The sequence below is a fragment of the Podarcis gaigeae genome (assembly GCF_964106915.1).
Source record: "Podarcis gaigeae genome assembly, chromosome: 1".
Lineage (NCBI taxonomy): Eukaryota > Metazoa > Chordata > Lepidosauria > Squamata > Lacertidae > Podarcis > Podarcis gaigeae.
This window is the reverse complement of record NC_139678.1, coordinates 103,523,363-103,539,904: the sequence shown is the minus strand read 5'-3', so window position 1 is coordinate 103,539,904 and position 16,542 is coordinate 103,523,363. Positions and strand designations below refer to the sequence as shown.

The 16,542-nt window shown below is 40.8% G+C and overlaps 1 protein-coding gene across 1 annotated transcript in view; it reads left to right on the top strand.

Annotated features, from left to right (window-relative positions):
- NEB (nebulin) overlaps window positions 1-16,542 on the top strand; it is a 157,416-nt gene that overhangs the window by 96,487 nt on the left and 44,387 nt on the right. The window contains exons 106-122 of the mRNA XM_083702309.1: window positions 265-462; window positions 1,068-1,172; window positions 1,937-2,041; window positions 2,655-2,762; window positions 3,094-3,201; window positions 3,600-3,707; window positions 4,724-4,828; window positions 4,958-5,062; window positions 5,321-5,419; window positions 6,794-6,904; window positions 7,885-7,989; window positions 9,687-9,791; window positions 10,946-11,050; window positions 12,174-12,278; window positions 13,081-13,185; window positions 14,232-14,336; window positions 15,655-15,759. Of these exons, the coding sequence (XP_083558435.1) occupies window positions 265-462; window positions 1,068-1,172; window positions 1,937-2,041; window positions 2,655-2,762; window positions 3,094-3,201; window positions 3,600-3,707; window positions 4,724-4,828; window positions 4,958-5,062; window positions 5,321-5,419; window positions 6,794-6,904; window positions 7,885-7,989; window positions 9,687-9,791; window positions 10,946-11,050; window positions 12,174-12,278; window positions 13,081-13,185; window positions 14,232-14,336; window positions 15,655-15,759 (1,887 nt within the window). The remainder of the gene's footprint in view (window positions 1-264; window positions 463-1,067; window positions 1,173-1,936; window positions 2,042-2,654; window positions 2,763-3,093; window positions 3,202-3,599; window positions 3,708-4,723; window positions 4,829-4,957; window positions 5,063-5,320; window positions 5,420-6,793; window positions 6,905-7,884; window positions 7,990-9,686; window positions 9,792-10,945; window positions 11,051-12,173; window positions 12,279-13,080; window positions 13,186-14,231; window positions 14,337-15,654; window positions 15,760-16,542) is intronic.

Sequence of the window (16,542 nt, the reverse complement as noted above, 5' to 3'; positions counted from 1 at the left end):
TCCCCCCATTATTAGAAGCTTCCCATTATTATTATAAAAATAATACTGGAAGCTAATATTCTGGCCTACTCAGATATGACTTCTTGAATTGTTTGTTAGTTGTTAGCTAACTCCTGGTATTGTATTTGTTTTAGACTGTTTTTAATATATAATTTTAAGTGGTTGTAACCTGCTGTGGGACCTTAGGATAAAGGGTGGGTAAGAAGAAGTAATAATTGTAGTAGCAGTAGTAGTAATAATAATAATAACTCTATTTTACCCTAGCGCTTATATAGAGAAGGCTATGAAAAGAACAAGGCCAAAATCCATATTGCACCAGACATGGTGGACATAGTGTCAGCTAAGAGCACTCAGAAGAAAGTCAGTGAAATCGATTATCGCATCCGTCTTCATGAATGGGCCAACATCCCAGATCTTCATGCCAATGCTCTTGCTCGGAAAGTCAACGACCAGCTGAGTGATGTAAGTCTGCAAATGATACCAGGTCTGCCTTTGGAAAAACTATTATATTTGCACATGACAGGAAAAGGAGCATTAATGGTGTGGCAAACTACATCTATAAGCTTACAGGCTGTGTTCATTGCCTGTTGACGGGCGTCAGACCCCCCCCCCTTTGATTGCTGTTTGGTGGATGCAGGAGATGCTTGCCTTCAAAGGGACAATTAATTGGGCTTTTAATGAACAGAGAACCTTTCAGGGTTTCAATCTGGAAGTTTTTGCAGCAAACGTTTTCAGTTTTTCATGCGCCTGCTATCTGTGTGCAGACAGACAGACATTTGAATCAAACTGACCAAGTTGTACAATACAAGTTGTATTACTAGGACTAAATAGGAACTGGCTGAAAAGCAGGAATCTGAGGAAACGACGGGTTGCTGAAGAAAGGAGTACTTAGAAAATCGAACAACATAATGGCAGCCAATGGAAACTAATGCTAATGCTCTAAGCTGGTTTCCATTATGTAGCAAAGTTTCAATCACGATTAAATTACTTAATTTGTGTATAATGAATGTTTGCTATGTTTTGCTTTGAAATTCTCACTCTTCTCTATTTTTAATCCAATATCTTAGATTGTGTACAAAGATGACCTCAACTGGCTCAAAGGCATAGGTTGCTTTGTCTGGGACACCCCTGAAATTCTCCATGCCAAACATGCCTATGACCTTCGTAATGACGTGAGTACAACTGATGATAGCAAATTGCTTTGTTCAGAAGCTTCCTTCCTAACTCCTCTTGCAGCTCTTTCGGGGCATGGTTAGTAGGTTGAATTGAAAACTGACTGCTGTCTGCTTCATGTATTTTATATTGGACTGCACTTTTGTCAGTCAGCCTTGCACGCTTTTGCCACCCAGTAAAACATACATGATACAACAGTCTGCTATTTGTTTTTATTTTTTTTGCTGTGGTTTCCCTACTATAAAAGCAGAAGCACCGCTGCTTTAACAATAAACTTAATTATCTCCTCTGAATTCAGGGGAGTTAGGAATACACACATCTCCTTTCCCCTCTCTTCAACTTCCTTTGATATCTTTTAAAAAATTGCTAATTAACTGAACGCAAGATACAATAGTCAGGTGATAATGTTTTGTGCCGCTGGGGAAGTGGTAATTCTGTATTGATTTGTTTTGGATGTTTGTATGTGATGCCAATAAAAGGTTTGATGATGATGATAAGGCAAGACTGAAACAATGTGGCAGCCTTATTATTGTTGTTGTTATTATTATTGCTTCTTCCTCTTCTTGGAGTTTTACTTCAGCTTCTTGGGAAGTTGGAGGAGAGGCTCTTATTTCAGGGCAGCTGCCAGGTATATCTGGCATATTTGAGGAGTGGTTGGTTGGAGAGCCTTAAGAAAAGTTGCCGAATGGGTGGGACATTTGACAAAGTCAGTGGTGGGAATGAGAAAGGGAAGGTTCAGGTGCTTTCTCTCTCTTTCTCGTAGTTGAAATACAAGTCAAAGGCCAAGAAAATGGAGAGCAACTACACCGTGGTCACTGACACACCTCTCTATGTTCAGAATGTCCAGAGTGCCATGAATCTGAGTGAGGTAAGGATCTCCATTTCTGTTCACCGCAGCTTCATTGTAATATTTGTTCCTCCCCCCCTCCCCCCCATTTCAATTACGCTCTCATTAACAATAGTAGCAGTGCCTTAGTAATGCACATCAAACCAGCCAATTAGTTAGTAAGGCTGTGTATCCTTTTCAGAGATTCAGTCAGCATTCACAGCCATCCCCCCCCCCCCCACTTTAATCACCAGATCCAGTTTACAGTTGTACGCGGATTCCTATTTTACTTGTGGTTTTATTATTTAGTTATTTATTGCATTGGTGGTTAACTTTTTTCTCTGAGGAACTCAAAGTGGTGTACTTGGCTCTCACTTTTCCTCCTTTAATCCCCACAATACCCCTGTGGTTGGATGGTGCATTACCTCTACCCCAGCATTCAAGTTTTTAATGTATAATGTTTTATTATGGTCTTATATATGCTGGAAGCTGCCCAGAGTGGCTGGGGCAACCCAGTCAGATGGGCAGGGTACAAATTACTGTTACTGTTACTACTGATACTTTGCTTTCTCCAGATGTATGCCCAGCTCATATTCAGCACATAAGCTTTTGCTGTATCACTCAGCATCAGTTTTACATTTTCTATATTCCTTAGGCCGTTTACCGCCATGACTATGTGCACAATGTCAAAGGGAAATACACTCCAACAGATAAGACGGTGGATTTGGAGCGGGCAACTCATGCTTACAGGATACAGAATGAAGTAAGTGCTGGAGCTGGAGCTACCCCCAGATTTTTCCTGCTTTGTGGGTGGGGTTCAAGTGCATACTCAAAAATTCAAGTTGAGCAATTATTGGTGTTCTTGTGCAACAAATCCATTAAAACAACAACAACAACAACCCTAGACTTTTTGTGGAAAGGAAAGCAACAGGAAGTATGGAATAGCCACTGCTTGACACAATATCATATAACCACCCCTAAGCAAATGAGAATGAATGCTCAATACCTAATTGAGTGGGAATGTATTCATAGTGTTGCACTTCATTGCAAAATCAGTATTTAAACATTGTCATGAATTTTCTTTTCTTTGGCAGGGTCTCTACCGAAAAGCTGGCTGGCATGCACTTCCCACTGGATACAAACTCCCACCAGATACCCCTGGTTTCAAGCATGCTAAACATGCCCAATACCTTGGCAGTTATGTGAGTGGTGGATTATTTTTTAACTCATACTACTGTTCCAAATAAATATAGCTGCATGAATAAATAGATAGGTGATCAGTTACAAAAATTGTGGTTGCAATATTATACTTATTGAAAACATGACCATATAAATTTTATATTATTTCATAGAAATGGGAAAATGCAACCAAACCATAGGATCTTGGGGGGTGTTAATAAGGCAAGGAAAGGGAATGGGGAGGTATCAGGAAATGGGCAAGAGGGCTTAACTACAATCCTAGATACCTTAAAAGTTAGCATGGATGTAAGTATATATTCATGTTCTGCTAAATGGTATGACTTCATTTTTAGGTTCTATTATAAACAGCTATTGTGTCTAAAATACATACCTTTCTGAATTTTTTTTTGTATGATTTCAGCTGAAATACAAGGAAGTCTATGAACATATCAAGGATAAAGGTTACAATTTTGGACCCAAAGCTGTTCCATTTGTAAACATAAGGAAAGTCAACAAAATTCTCAATGAGGTAATGTGAATAGTATTTAAGGAAACTGGCATTTATATGGTACTTGATGATGCAAAAAATAAAAAATAAGATCACTGTTGGAATCTTATGCAACTCATTATAAAACCATGGTATGATTTTGTCAGACACTCAGGACCCCGTGTTCTGTAAAATCTCTTAATAAGCATGTAAGTTTTTTATAGTTAATGACTTAAATGTAAATATAATTTGAATGATGACTCTCCCCTTATTATAAATGTTTGTTATTGGGGTATGTAATGAAAGGGGCACACTTACACTGATCCCATGAGATCAAGTGTGAAACACTCTTTGGTTCCTTCTTCATGGGCAATGCTGCTACAACTTTCCTGATTCACTACCTGGGTCTGGGTGGAAAGAGACACAGACTTATGGTAGTTGTATTCTCCCTTCTGAGGTCAGTATATTTCCAGGCTCCTGCCTTGTTACAGGTGGTCAGTGTCCAATGTGCAATTCTAGTCACTCTCATTGAAATCTTAGAGCCTGACCAAACTGGCCAACAATGTGAACAGAGAAGATCCCATAACCAGGCAAAAACGTAACCATTTTGCTCCAGAGTGCAAATTAAAAGAGCATACTTACTTGAATCAGCAAAAGAAATAGGAAGTTGTTTTGTAATAAAGAAAACAAATCTTCGCTGTCGGAGGTAGACTTTGCAGCACAATCACATGCCTGCTCAGAAGTAAGTCCTACTGAGTTCAATGGGGCTTACTCCCAAGAAATTGCTGTTGCTGTTCAAACCTCTTTTGCACTGGGGGATTGGATTGGGCTGAGATATCCCTCTACTCAGCTCTGCCGGCCTCCATTCATGGAGTGATGCCAGTCTCAGTCTGATGGTGCAGAGCAGCATGTTCTGCCAACTGAATGGGCGGGTGAGCAGAAGTACTGCCTGCAGGATTCCCAGCAGTGGTAGGCAGGCCATGGAATTCTAGATCAGGGTGTCTTTTGTTTTATTGGTTTCAGCACCATGTGCAAGAACTCCTTCTCTTTTGTTACAGAGGCTCTATAGGGAAGTATATCACAAAAACAAGGATAAGATTCATACCACGCCCGACACGCCTGAAATTCGCCAAGTGAAAACGAACCAGGAATCCATCAGTGATGTATGCCTCTCTTATACATTTTAAAATAAATAAATAAATAAATAAATAGACAAATTCCAGTAATGTCTGATGTGATGGGGAAAAAATCACCCTAATTATTTACCCACCCCCTTTGTTTTTGTATCTCAGCTGATCTACAAGACTGACTTCTTCAAGATGCAGGGGCACATGATTTCCTTGCCATATACTCCGGAGACGATACATAACCGTTACGTTGGAGAGATTACAAGCGATGTAAGCTTTTGGACTTAGTAGCATTAGTGGCTCAATTCCTACTCTTATTTGGTCCCCCCTCTCTCTTTCTCTCTCACTGTGTGTGTGTGTGTGTGTGTGTCATGCACACATTCTATATTATTTATCATCTTTTCTTTGCCATCTTTTAAAACTATTCAGTTATTGCATAATTATTCAAAACACTATGATTATAACACATAATATGATGGTTTATTTATGTAATAGATATGGTATTACATCCTTATCATTGTTTGGCAGGTTAAATATAAAACTGATCTGCAGTGGCTGAGAGGCCTGGGCTGCTTCCTCTATGATACCCCTGATATGGTCCGTGCCCGACATTTGCGCAAGCTCTGGGTATGTTTCTTTTTCCATGACTATCTCTGTTGGATGACTCCTTAATTTTTTGCTGACAAATAATCAAGAGGTGAAACACTGCAATTTTCAAGTGGTTTTTTGTTGTTGTCTGTTTGGTTGGTTTGACTTGATTTAAGTTATACCTTTTTATATTCAAAAGTGAGGTTCTTTCCCACTATAAACTGTGAACTGTACTATGCTGGGCATGAGATCAGACTAGGCAATGCCATACCAAAGTTTATGTGTGGTCATTAGATATGCCATGGACATTGTTCTTGGAAGTGAGGCCCTATGCTTGGTTAGATGTGTTGGGTCACTTTATCCCACAGCAGTCCTTTGTCATAATGTTCATTAGTAGCTAAAAGTGCCACCCCATCACTGACTCTGTTCACACATCATGGTAAGACATAAACACTGTGCATGAGCAAAATCAGTCCCACTTTGCTGTGCTTTGCTCCACAATTCCTGGCTTCCTGTTACATCCAAATCAGGGTTTATGGTTTGCTTTGTTCCCAAGAAACCATGATATCTAGCCAAGGCTTGTTCTTGGCTTACTGATTGTGCTTTATTGGAACAAAACAAAACAATGATCTCTGGAATTATGGTTTGTTATCTCCTAGCACAAGCCAGGAGGAGTGAGCAAGAGCAAAGGCGGCTTGATTTGGGTTGTGCATAGTAAGCAGGCTTGCCATGATGTCTGAACATGGACATTGTCCTTTGCAAGTAGCAAGAGTGCGCAATCAGTGAACTTAACACCTGCAAACTACATGTGACTTGCGCCCATTCCTGTGTTGGTTTCTGCTGGTACAACTGGATTAACAGAACCACTGTGTGTGCCAAATCATGAGCTACAGTTTCAAATGTGTGTGCTGATTAGTATCTCTTCCATAGCACACCTCCCCCACTTCCTCCCTGTTTACAGCTATAGAGAAGCAGATGTATCAAAGGTAGATTTAGGGGAGAGCTATCAGTGTGGTTGCATGGGGTGCCACAGCTATTATGTAGAATGGAAGGTGAGAAGTAGGGGCAGGTGGAATTTTGGCATCCCACTGAAATTTGAGGCCCCAAGGTTCGCTACTGGATGTATGGGTGCAGATTTTAAGATATTGTTGTTCTATGCTTAGTGGCTTGGCTCTAATGTTTTCTACAGAAGCCACCCTAATGTGTTTGAATGGATGTTACGTTATGGCCCACTTACAAAGCAACTAAAGTGATGTTTTACATTGTACTGTTAACCTGTACATTCCAGAGATTCTTGTGGAGTTATAGCAAGGGGCTGTGACTTCATTAGTCTTCTTTGTTAGGATTCAAAGTTTTATTGTTGGGCTGATGGAGACTGCATGTTCTTTTGACGCAAGCACATTTCTTTTTCAGTCTAATTATGTCTACACTGAAGCTGCAAAGAAGTCACAAGATAAATATCGTGTGGTTCTGGACACTCCCGTCTACAGGACCGTTCAGGAGTTGAAGACCCATTTGAGTGATGTAAGTTTGATGTTCTTTAATCCTTCTGCACTGAAATGTTTTAAAGTGAATTTAAAGGGATGCTTGGATCGTTTTAAGTGTGCTTCTACGGCAGCTGCTCTAAAGTAGACTTGCAGATGAAGAGAAGTTCTTTGTTCTTTAGCAAGAGACCACAGTTAAGGTTCATGCTATGCAGAATATTTTGGCTTAGCTAGCTTTACAGCCAGCAGCAGCATATAGAATAATAGGATTATGATTTGCAGTCGAACTGCAAAGCTGGAAGGAACCACAGGGAGCATCTAGTCCACCTACAATGCAGGAATCTTTCGCTCAACATGGGGCTTGAACCCACAACCTTGAGAGTAAGAGTCTCATGCTTTACTGACTGAGCTGTGTGAGGTGGAGGGTGTGTGTATGGAGCTTCAGGCACCCACTAGCAGTGCTGCCACTTGCTGGGATGGGAATAGGGCAATGAGAGGCAGCAGTGATGTCAAGGGAGCTCCAAGTTCATAATGTAAGAACATAAGAAGAACCTGCTGGATCAGGCCAATGGCCCATCAAGTCCAGCATCCTGTTCTCAGTGGCCAACTAGGTGCCTGTGGGGAACCCGCACAAGAACACCAAGCTATTGAAACAATATCTTGTATGCAGCGATTTGTAGACTTTTCAAATAGCTGTCATAAAGCACTTGTGGAGGGTCAAGTCTTCTAATCACATTGGGTGATATTCAACTCGGATTCACTCAGAGTTGAACCACAGAAAGTAATGGATGTGGCTATGTTAGATCCAGCAATTTCAATAATCTGCTTTCAGTAAAAATGACAATGGGGTGTGATAAGCTTATGCCAGCTCAGTTAGCGGTAAGGACAGAGTCTGTCAGTCAACCATATCAGACTTCATTCTGCTCACTGTCAGCTTATTAACTCTCTTTGTTTTCTAATATACTTGTGCTGTAAGGTTGGCTACGGAAGACGAAAGTGTATTGTTGTTTCTCTTTCTAGCTTGTGTACAGAGCCGCAGGCAAGGAGCAAAAGACCAAGTACACATCTATCCTTGATACACCAGATTTCAACAGGGCCAAAAGAGGGCAAAAACTACAGAGTAAGGTAAGACCCATTACTGAACAGAAATGAAGCTGCATAGTACATGCGGAATTCTCATTCAATAATGCACAGCTCTTTCTAGATATTTTCTGGGGCGTCTGATACAAAGCAATCTGCACTTGCCCATTCATTATACAAGTTGTCTTTGTGATAGCACCATATCCTTAACAAATGTTTCCACCCAAATTAGTAAATATTGATAGGTAATCAATATGTGCATAAACCTCCATTGCGCTTGGTGGGGGTGGGATGGACGAATCTGTCAGATTTGGTTTCTGTCTGTTTCTCATATTTCCAAGCTTAAGTCCAGTTTTCCATATTTCCACCTCAATTTGTCCTTTCATGAATATGTCAGCATCTTAGTGCACATTTCTCTTGACACATATGTTTTTGCAATGTTGAGCCTGGGTTTAAATAATACGTGGAGCCAAACTATGTCTTGGCTTACGGCAGCCACAGGAACAGAAGAGGAGCAATGCAATTGCAATCTCCACTCTGGGAACCTGCATGCCTATGTGTGCTGAACTAAGCCATGGTTTGGTTTAGTGCTGGGTGTGAACCGGCCCACTATTTGGTAGGAAAACTCCATTGCAAAATTCAGTGAAGTGCTGCTTTCAAAGAAGTCTTTGGCTTTGTGTACTGTTTGAGGAAGCGAGATTTAGTTAATTTCACTTAAAAATACTAACTGAACTGAATTTCTCCCCCAACACTAACTGTAATATTACTGAAACCTCGTCAAAACATAACTCTGGCAGAGTTCTCCAATCTTCTTCTAATGTTGTCAAAGCCATAAGGCAGTGGTGGCCAAACTCAGCCCGCCAGTTGTTTGGGGACTACAACTCCCATCATCCCTAGCTAACAGGACCAGTGGTCAGGGATGATGGGAATTGTAGTCCCAAAACAACTGGAGGGCCATTTTGTAGTCCCAAAACAGCTGGAGAGCCGTTCTTCATTTCCAATAAGGAATGAAGAACTTGCCAGATCTTGTATCGTCTCCTACTGAACCTTACACCATGTGACTGCAGCACCAACTACGACTGTTGAATCTGTTCAGCACATCAAAATGGATATATTCAGAGCTCTCCCTCCTTCCATCAATATGTGCTTTGAAACTGTGTGGATACAATTACAAATCATTTCCTGTCCTTTGTCATAGCCTAGATTGTTTCCTGTGCTTTGTAATTGTCCCCATTACCTAGTAGATTATTCAGGGTGTCTGCCACCTCCAGGAATGTTATTTGTCTTAATTGGGAAAGAGATAAAAATACTGTTATACGATGCAGCAAGGAGGGTAGGTGAAGAAGCATCAAGGGTGAAGGGCTGGGAAACCAACTTTTAAAATTTATGTTAAATTTGAATTAATTGGATGTTAAAATTTTGAAAATAAAAAAAATAATAATTGGGGGGGGGGGAATAAAGTTGAAGGGGCTGTGGCTCAGTGATAGAGCATATTCTTTGCGTGCAGAAGGTCTCGTCAGCATCGTTCATTAGATGATCTAAAGATAATAGGGCAATAAAGGATTTCTTCTTGAGACCTCAGAGAGGTGCTGCCAGTCAGAATGGATATACTGAATCAGGAAGAAAAGTACACTGATTCAGTTTGCAAAAAGCAGTGAGAGAAGGACTGAATCGCTTATATCCAAGGTCTCTTGCGTGTATGGAGCATAATTTGACAATTTATGGTTCTTCCCTTTCTCTAGTACTTGTATGTCGAACTTGCAACCAAGGAAAGACCCCATCACCATGCTGGGGATCAGACACCGGCCTTGAAACTTGCTAAGCATGTGAAGGACTTGGTCAGTGAGGTAAGACTGTGAGCACCTTTCCTTCTCTTCTTTTTATTACTACGGCAAACACCTCACACTTCAGCCCATTAAAGTCTAGATTAGACAATGAGTTTGGCAAACACATTCAATGCAGTCTATCAAAACTGTTTTACAGAATCTTTATTAAATATGCTGTTCATACGTGTTAAGCCACAATCTAGCTTTGTTTTTATTCGTTTACTTTTTGCCTGTTTAGGTTTCGGTTTCTTCTATACTGTTCATTTCCAGGGGTGGCGTTTAAGTGAGAGGTCATCTGGCATATGTAATTGGATTCAGCGGCGGAGCAAGCTGATTGGGCGTTTTGGGGCAGCGCGCGTGCCCTGCACCCAGGGGCGGGGCCAGCTGGGGCAGGATGCTCCGTGGGGCCTCTGAGGAGTCTGCCCGCCTCATCGCACTCAGCTGCCCTACAGCTGAGGGGGAGGCAACGGGTGGACCATTTGGGGCAGCGCAGAGCCACCATGTCACTCCCAGGAGAGACACATGGCTTGGGCACACTGTAGGCCCTGCGGTGAGTGCTGCCCGGCATTTTGTCACCCCCCAGTGGTGACACTTGGGGTGGACTGTCCCCACAGCACCCCCCCTTCCTCTGCCCCTGATTGGATTACAGTTCCCATCATCCTTGACTGCTGGCCTTGCTGTCTGGGGCTGATGAGAGCTGTAGCCCCAAACAGCTGAATGGCACCTCATTGGAGAAGGCTGATTTAGGCAAGCATCACAGAGGAGGGAAGGGCACACATGGAAATGGCAGGGAGATTGTCTGCAGATTAGGGTGGTATGCTTTGCAATTTGCCAGTGAATATACCAGCCGCAGGCCTCTAGCTCAGTGTTTCCCAACCTTGTGCCTCCAGATGTTTTTGGCCTACAACTCCCATCATCCCTAGCTAGCAAGACCAGTGGTCAGGGATGATGGGAGTTGTAGGCCAAAAACATCTGGAGGCACAAGGTTGGGAAACACTGCTCTAGCTGACTTTATTGGAAGGAAAAACAAATCGTTGGCATGATGAATAAATTTGCTTTAGTTAACTCATACATCAGAGTGTCTTTTTAAGTGCCCAGTTGCATGCAGTTAATGCTGTATCGCACGAGCACCTTGGTGTACTTATTTTTTCTTCCATTTCCCCTGCTTAATTTAGAATAAATACAAATCCCAATATGAGAAGCTGAAGCACAAGTATGTAACTGTCGCTGACACACCAATCCTGATTAGAGCTAAGAAGGCCTACCTGAATGCCAGTGATGTAAGTATCCGATGAAAATGGGATGGTTTGGTTTTTTTTATGTGGTCCAGATCTGAATGTAGAGTAATGTTCAGGCAAGGTCTGTGAACTGAACCTGAAACCAGTGAGAATTCTTCCAGATCATTTACTTATTTGGATTATACTCTAGCTCTGTATGGCTTATATACTCATGATGCATTTTTTTTTAATATGGAAAAGGGATCAAAAGAGTCAGCAGCCATTAGACAACTATTCATAGTTCTATAACAGTTGTGATGGAGTTCTTCCTGAGAAGCAGTGGCACAGAGGAGTGAGCCTACTGCACATAAGATCAAGTTTCTTTGGTCTGACATTCATATGGAGTCTATTTCTCATTGCCTGTGAAATCTTATATACTAGCATAAAACGAATAATACATAAAAAATCTATATAAATCTGTTTTGACACAAGATTGCTGGGGTAAAAATCAACATCATACTAATTTGTTCAGTCTCTTCTGTCCTCCTCCTGGGCGCTAGGCTGTGGGTTCTCTCGATGCTCCAAGGCAGATTTAGGAGAGGTGGGGGGCATGCAAGGGGAGGGGGAAAGCCCCATTGAACTGGTGGGAGTCCTTGCACTAGATTAGTTGAATCTGACTTCTTGGGTTTTATCCAGCTAAAACATACTCAGAGTAGACTCACTAAAACCAATGGACTTTAGTCATGTTCGCTGGTTTCAGTGGGTCTGCTCTGAGCATGTTTCAGCTGGATGCAACCCTTTCTGTCCACATGGATACTTTTGAGTATAATTGTGTTGGCAGCAGAGAAAGAATGAAGAAATTGGGGAGAGGGGGGAGATAGATAATATGGTTTCTTGATCTGGACTCTTGTCTTGAAATAGACGGGAGAATATGCAAAACTCTGGTTATAATAGAAAGTTAAATAAATGAAAGCTATACATAAATGGGGAGTAGGATTTACATTTACAAGGAGCACTATGGAGTAAACTAGGATTGCTTGGCTGTTTATAATATGCATAAAGCGGACTTGATGGTCTGCTTTTTCTACCTGTCTATTACAACCTCTGAGGAAAATGTGAAAATAATGTTTGCTACATTTTAAAACTGATGCCTTCATACTTTTTTGTTTTATTTTGTTTTTATCAGCTGCGCTACAAAGAAACATTTGAGAAAGCCAAGGGTAAATACCACACAGTGAAAGATGCCTTGGATATTGTGTATCACCGCAAGGTCACTGATGATATCAGCAAAGTATGTATATTGGATATATATACATAAGTATGTATATTGGATATATATATATATATATAAGTATGTATATTGGATAGTTACAGATATTGGATATATATATGCATATCCCTGAGTAATATGCTGGTTTTGATAACTGTAAAATACAATAAATGTACCTTATTTATATATACTATGGGGCACTGGTTATTCTCTCTCCCCACTACTTCAGACTCCTTTACCTCCCCCTTTCCTATATAATGTAAGTACCCCTGGTCATGCCTCTGGTGGATGTGATTCCTTTCATAGAGAAAGCAGGGGTGACCTGTCTTATCAGGCCTTATAGTCTACTTGACACCTGGTCCTCCTAAGACAAAGCCTCAGCTAATTCTGGCCCACCCTGCCTCTTTTTATGTTTTATAGCATTTGTTTCCCCTATACTTTGTGCTCTGGCCTCATTCTCCACCTGAGCTTCTGTCATACTTCCACCTCTTCTGACTGTTTCCCCATGTGTTACATGGACTGGCCAGAAATTCCTACATGCGCTAAGCTCTGTTGTCTCTATAAAGTAGCGTAGCTGTGCCAGGACATTCTAAATCCACTTATTGGGAAGCAAGTTCCACTGAATGTTAGAAAGCAAGTCCCATTGCCTCCTTGAAGCTCCTTCAGGAGAAGGGCAGGATAGAAGTTTAACAGATAAATAACACAATGGGAGTTGCTTCTCTGAGTACGCATGTATAGGATTGTACCATCACTGATGTCAACCCTGTAATATCGGGCGATTAGTGTGTTGCTTATTTTAAAAATTAAATGCTTTTTTTTGTAGGTGAAATACAAAGAAAACTACATGAGTCAATTAGGAATCTGGAGATCTATCCCAGATCGACCAGACCATTTCCACCACCGTGCCGTCACCGATGCAGTCAGTGATGTGAGTGTGGATCAACCTTGACACTTGGGTATTGCATGCTGACAGCCTTCTAAAACAATAGGCTGCAACGTGTTACTTGAGGGGAGCAAAATGCATTGAAAAAAATGATTAATAGTTTTCTACTTCAGCTGACATTTCCCTGCATCCCTTTTGGAGACAGGCTCTCCTGGATCGTTAAACTGAATTCTGAATTTAAACTTCACTTCTATCAAGAATATCTAAGCCACATAATGAGGAGCAGCTAACAGCAATTTAGTTTTCCTTGTTTAACAGCAGATATGTTGAAAGGAGGATTGGGTGGGAATCTAAAGAGCCCCTTTGCTCAAGCAGAAGGCATATTTCACTTGCACAGAGAAGTTCTGCTGCCTCCCTTGTCTATATTCAGCCACTAACTCTTAGAGGTTGCTTTTCTTTTTCAATGGGAGGTGTGAGCAGCTGAAACAAGCTAGGAAGCATGAAAGGCGCAAGGTCTATCTTGGTTTTCTTTTTTTGGGGGGGGGGGAGTCTTTATGTTGTTGTTACAGCTTTTAAAGGCCATTGCTCTGCTAAATGCAAATATTTAAAAACTGATCTAGCCCTACATTTATCTAGCTGAGAATACCCATCGATACCTATGGCCATGGGGGTTGAAACGACAACAATAAACACTGCCCATTTGTATTATCACCCCCTCCCCCAATTTAATTTGTAGGGAAGTTAATTCAGTCAAATCTATTTCAATTGACAGAAATGCCCACATTTGCAACCAGATAGAAACAGCACATACTTGTGATTTCATCTTGTTCCATCAGAGCAGCGAAAAGTCCCATTGAGCCTAATAGGACTATGTGGATTGGAGTTATCATTTTGTCATCTCAACCCTTAAGCACATTTACCTTGAACTTTATTCTAGTGACAGCTATTGTTCTTACCTCCAAGTTTGTATACTTAGATCATTATGATCCCAAGTATCTACTGGCTTTGAGATATAAATATAAAAAAATTGTGCTCTCCTGTAATTGTCTCATCTTGTGGTAAACCTTGCTCTTGTTATTTTGCTTTTACAGTTTAAATATAAGGAAGATTTAACGTGGCTCAGAGGCATTGGCTGTTATGCATGGGATACTCCTGATCTTCTTCTTGCAGAAAAGAATAAGACGCTGTACAGTCCGGTATGTGTGGTTCTATATTGCCTGGTAGCTTCAAGAGGGTGATTTCTCTCTGTCTATTCCCCCACTTGCTCTGCACACATACATTCGATTTTATATTTATTTGAGGTGAGGCAATGCATGCAGGGATGGACGCACGCAAATACAGACAAGAAGTTTGAGACCATGTTTCTTCTTCTTTCTTTGGCGATCACTCGTAGCCGAGTAAGATTGTCTTCCATAAACGCGGTTTTAACAATGAGTCCATAAGTGACTGTGGAGGCCAATTCTGGATCCACAAGCCCTTCCACAGTGGGAACATTGGTTCCCGGGTGAGAGTTTATCACATTGTGGATTTGCTAAGCGTGCCTTCCTCTTAGCATGTTTCTCCCTTGCATCCTGAGTTCAAGTGTCTTCAAAGCCCACGACACCTTTGGTAAAGGCTGTTCTCCAACTGGAGCGCTCGCAGGCCAGTGTTTCCCAGTTGTCAGTGTTTATACTACATTTTTAAAAGATTTGCCTTGAGACAGTCTTTAAACCTCTTTTGTCGACCATGGTTATAAAGCAGTTCTCTGCTCAGAACAAACAAGATTTGTCATTGGTTTTAACTCTCCACAGCCAACCTGAGCATGCACAGCTTGACTGAACTGCCCAATAATTGCACAGGTGAAAGATCATTGGTATGATAACATATAAAGTGCCCAAGTATCTGGGAATATCTACTGAGGCTACATTGAAACAAAGGGCAACAGATCACACATTACCTTAAACAAAGTATATGCATAACAAGATATGATTGCTAGCACCTCGTTTAAAAAAAAAAAAAAGCACTGTGAAAAACCCACTGTGCCTTCTATTTTTGGAGGTGCTAGTTACACATCAGCATATCCTTTTATAAATAAGGGATGGTGTCATTTCCCTGGTAATTGAGTTTATCCTCTACTAAGTCTGAACTGTTCTCTGCTGCCATCCTATGCTCTCTTACCTAGGAGTGATCTCCACTGAATATTAGTTCTGGGCAAATCTGCATGGGATTGCAATATTTATGTAATTATCAACATAATGAGCTTTAGCAGGTTTTTGGAATACTATCATATTCCAGTTTTGCAGTGCCATACAGACTGGCCCTGTCAGATAAACAGATGCAGTTACAGCAACAAATCAGTAAATATCACACTTACTGACATGATAATTACATGAAGTAATTGCAATGTTTCTTTCACGCCTTTACACCTGATTGATTTTTTAAAAAATGTATGCTTTTTGTGTTTTTATCACACCCATATAGTGATTAGTTGGTGGTTGTTGTTTTTTAGAAAAAATGTCTTTTATGTCCCTCTAGTGTAAATACAAGGAGTCATTTGAGAAGATAAAGTCCAAGTTCAAGTATGTTGCTGACAGTCCAATTAATAGGCATTTTAAGTATGCTACTCAGCTGGTGAATGAGGTAAGTAGAACTATAGGCTTCTAAATTGCAATTCCATTTAAATTTGTTAGACAAAATAAGAAAGAGAATCTAGGACTGCAAATTCCATTAAATGGGATATATTTCTGATTAAAGCCTCTGGTTTCCATCACGGTGTCCCGTTGTGCCAGAAGTGGTTTAGTCATGCTGGCCACACGACCCAGAAAGCTGTCTGTGGAAAAACGCTGGCTCTCTCAGCCTGAAAGTGAGATGAGCGCCACAACCCCATAGTCACCTTTGACTGGACTTAACTGTCCAGGGGTCCTTTACCTTTTACCTTTTACCTAGATTGTGGTCTTTACACATAGTACCCTTTCTTTCTTTCTTTCTTTCTTTCTTTCTTTCTTTCTTTCTTTCTTTCTTTCTTTCTTTCTTATTGTTTTTTTAAAATACAAATACAAGGACAAGAACCATTTAACACTTATCCAACAGTACATCTAATGGTGTTTGTTCTATCCATTGACTTTAGACATAAAGAATAATAAATAGTAGCTAGGTCCCAATCTAGACTATATGCAGAACTATAGTATAGCATGTGCATATATTTTATACTAAATTTATGCAAGTGATAAATGCATAGAGTTATAACTATAACTATAACTAAATGGAGGATGGCAGTGCAGGATTTAAAGGGCTTTTAGTGTTGTACATTTAAGGCTCCAACCCTTTACGTGATTACTTAGGAGTAAGATCCACCAGCAAGTTTTACGTTTCAGTAATACTTGCACAGTATTGCTCTGTAAAAGCTATTATAGCTCTGTGTTT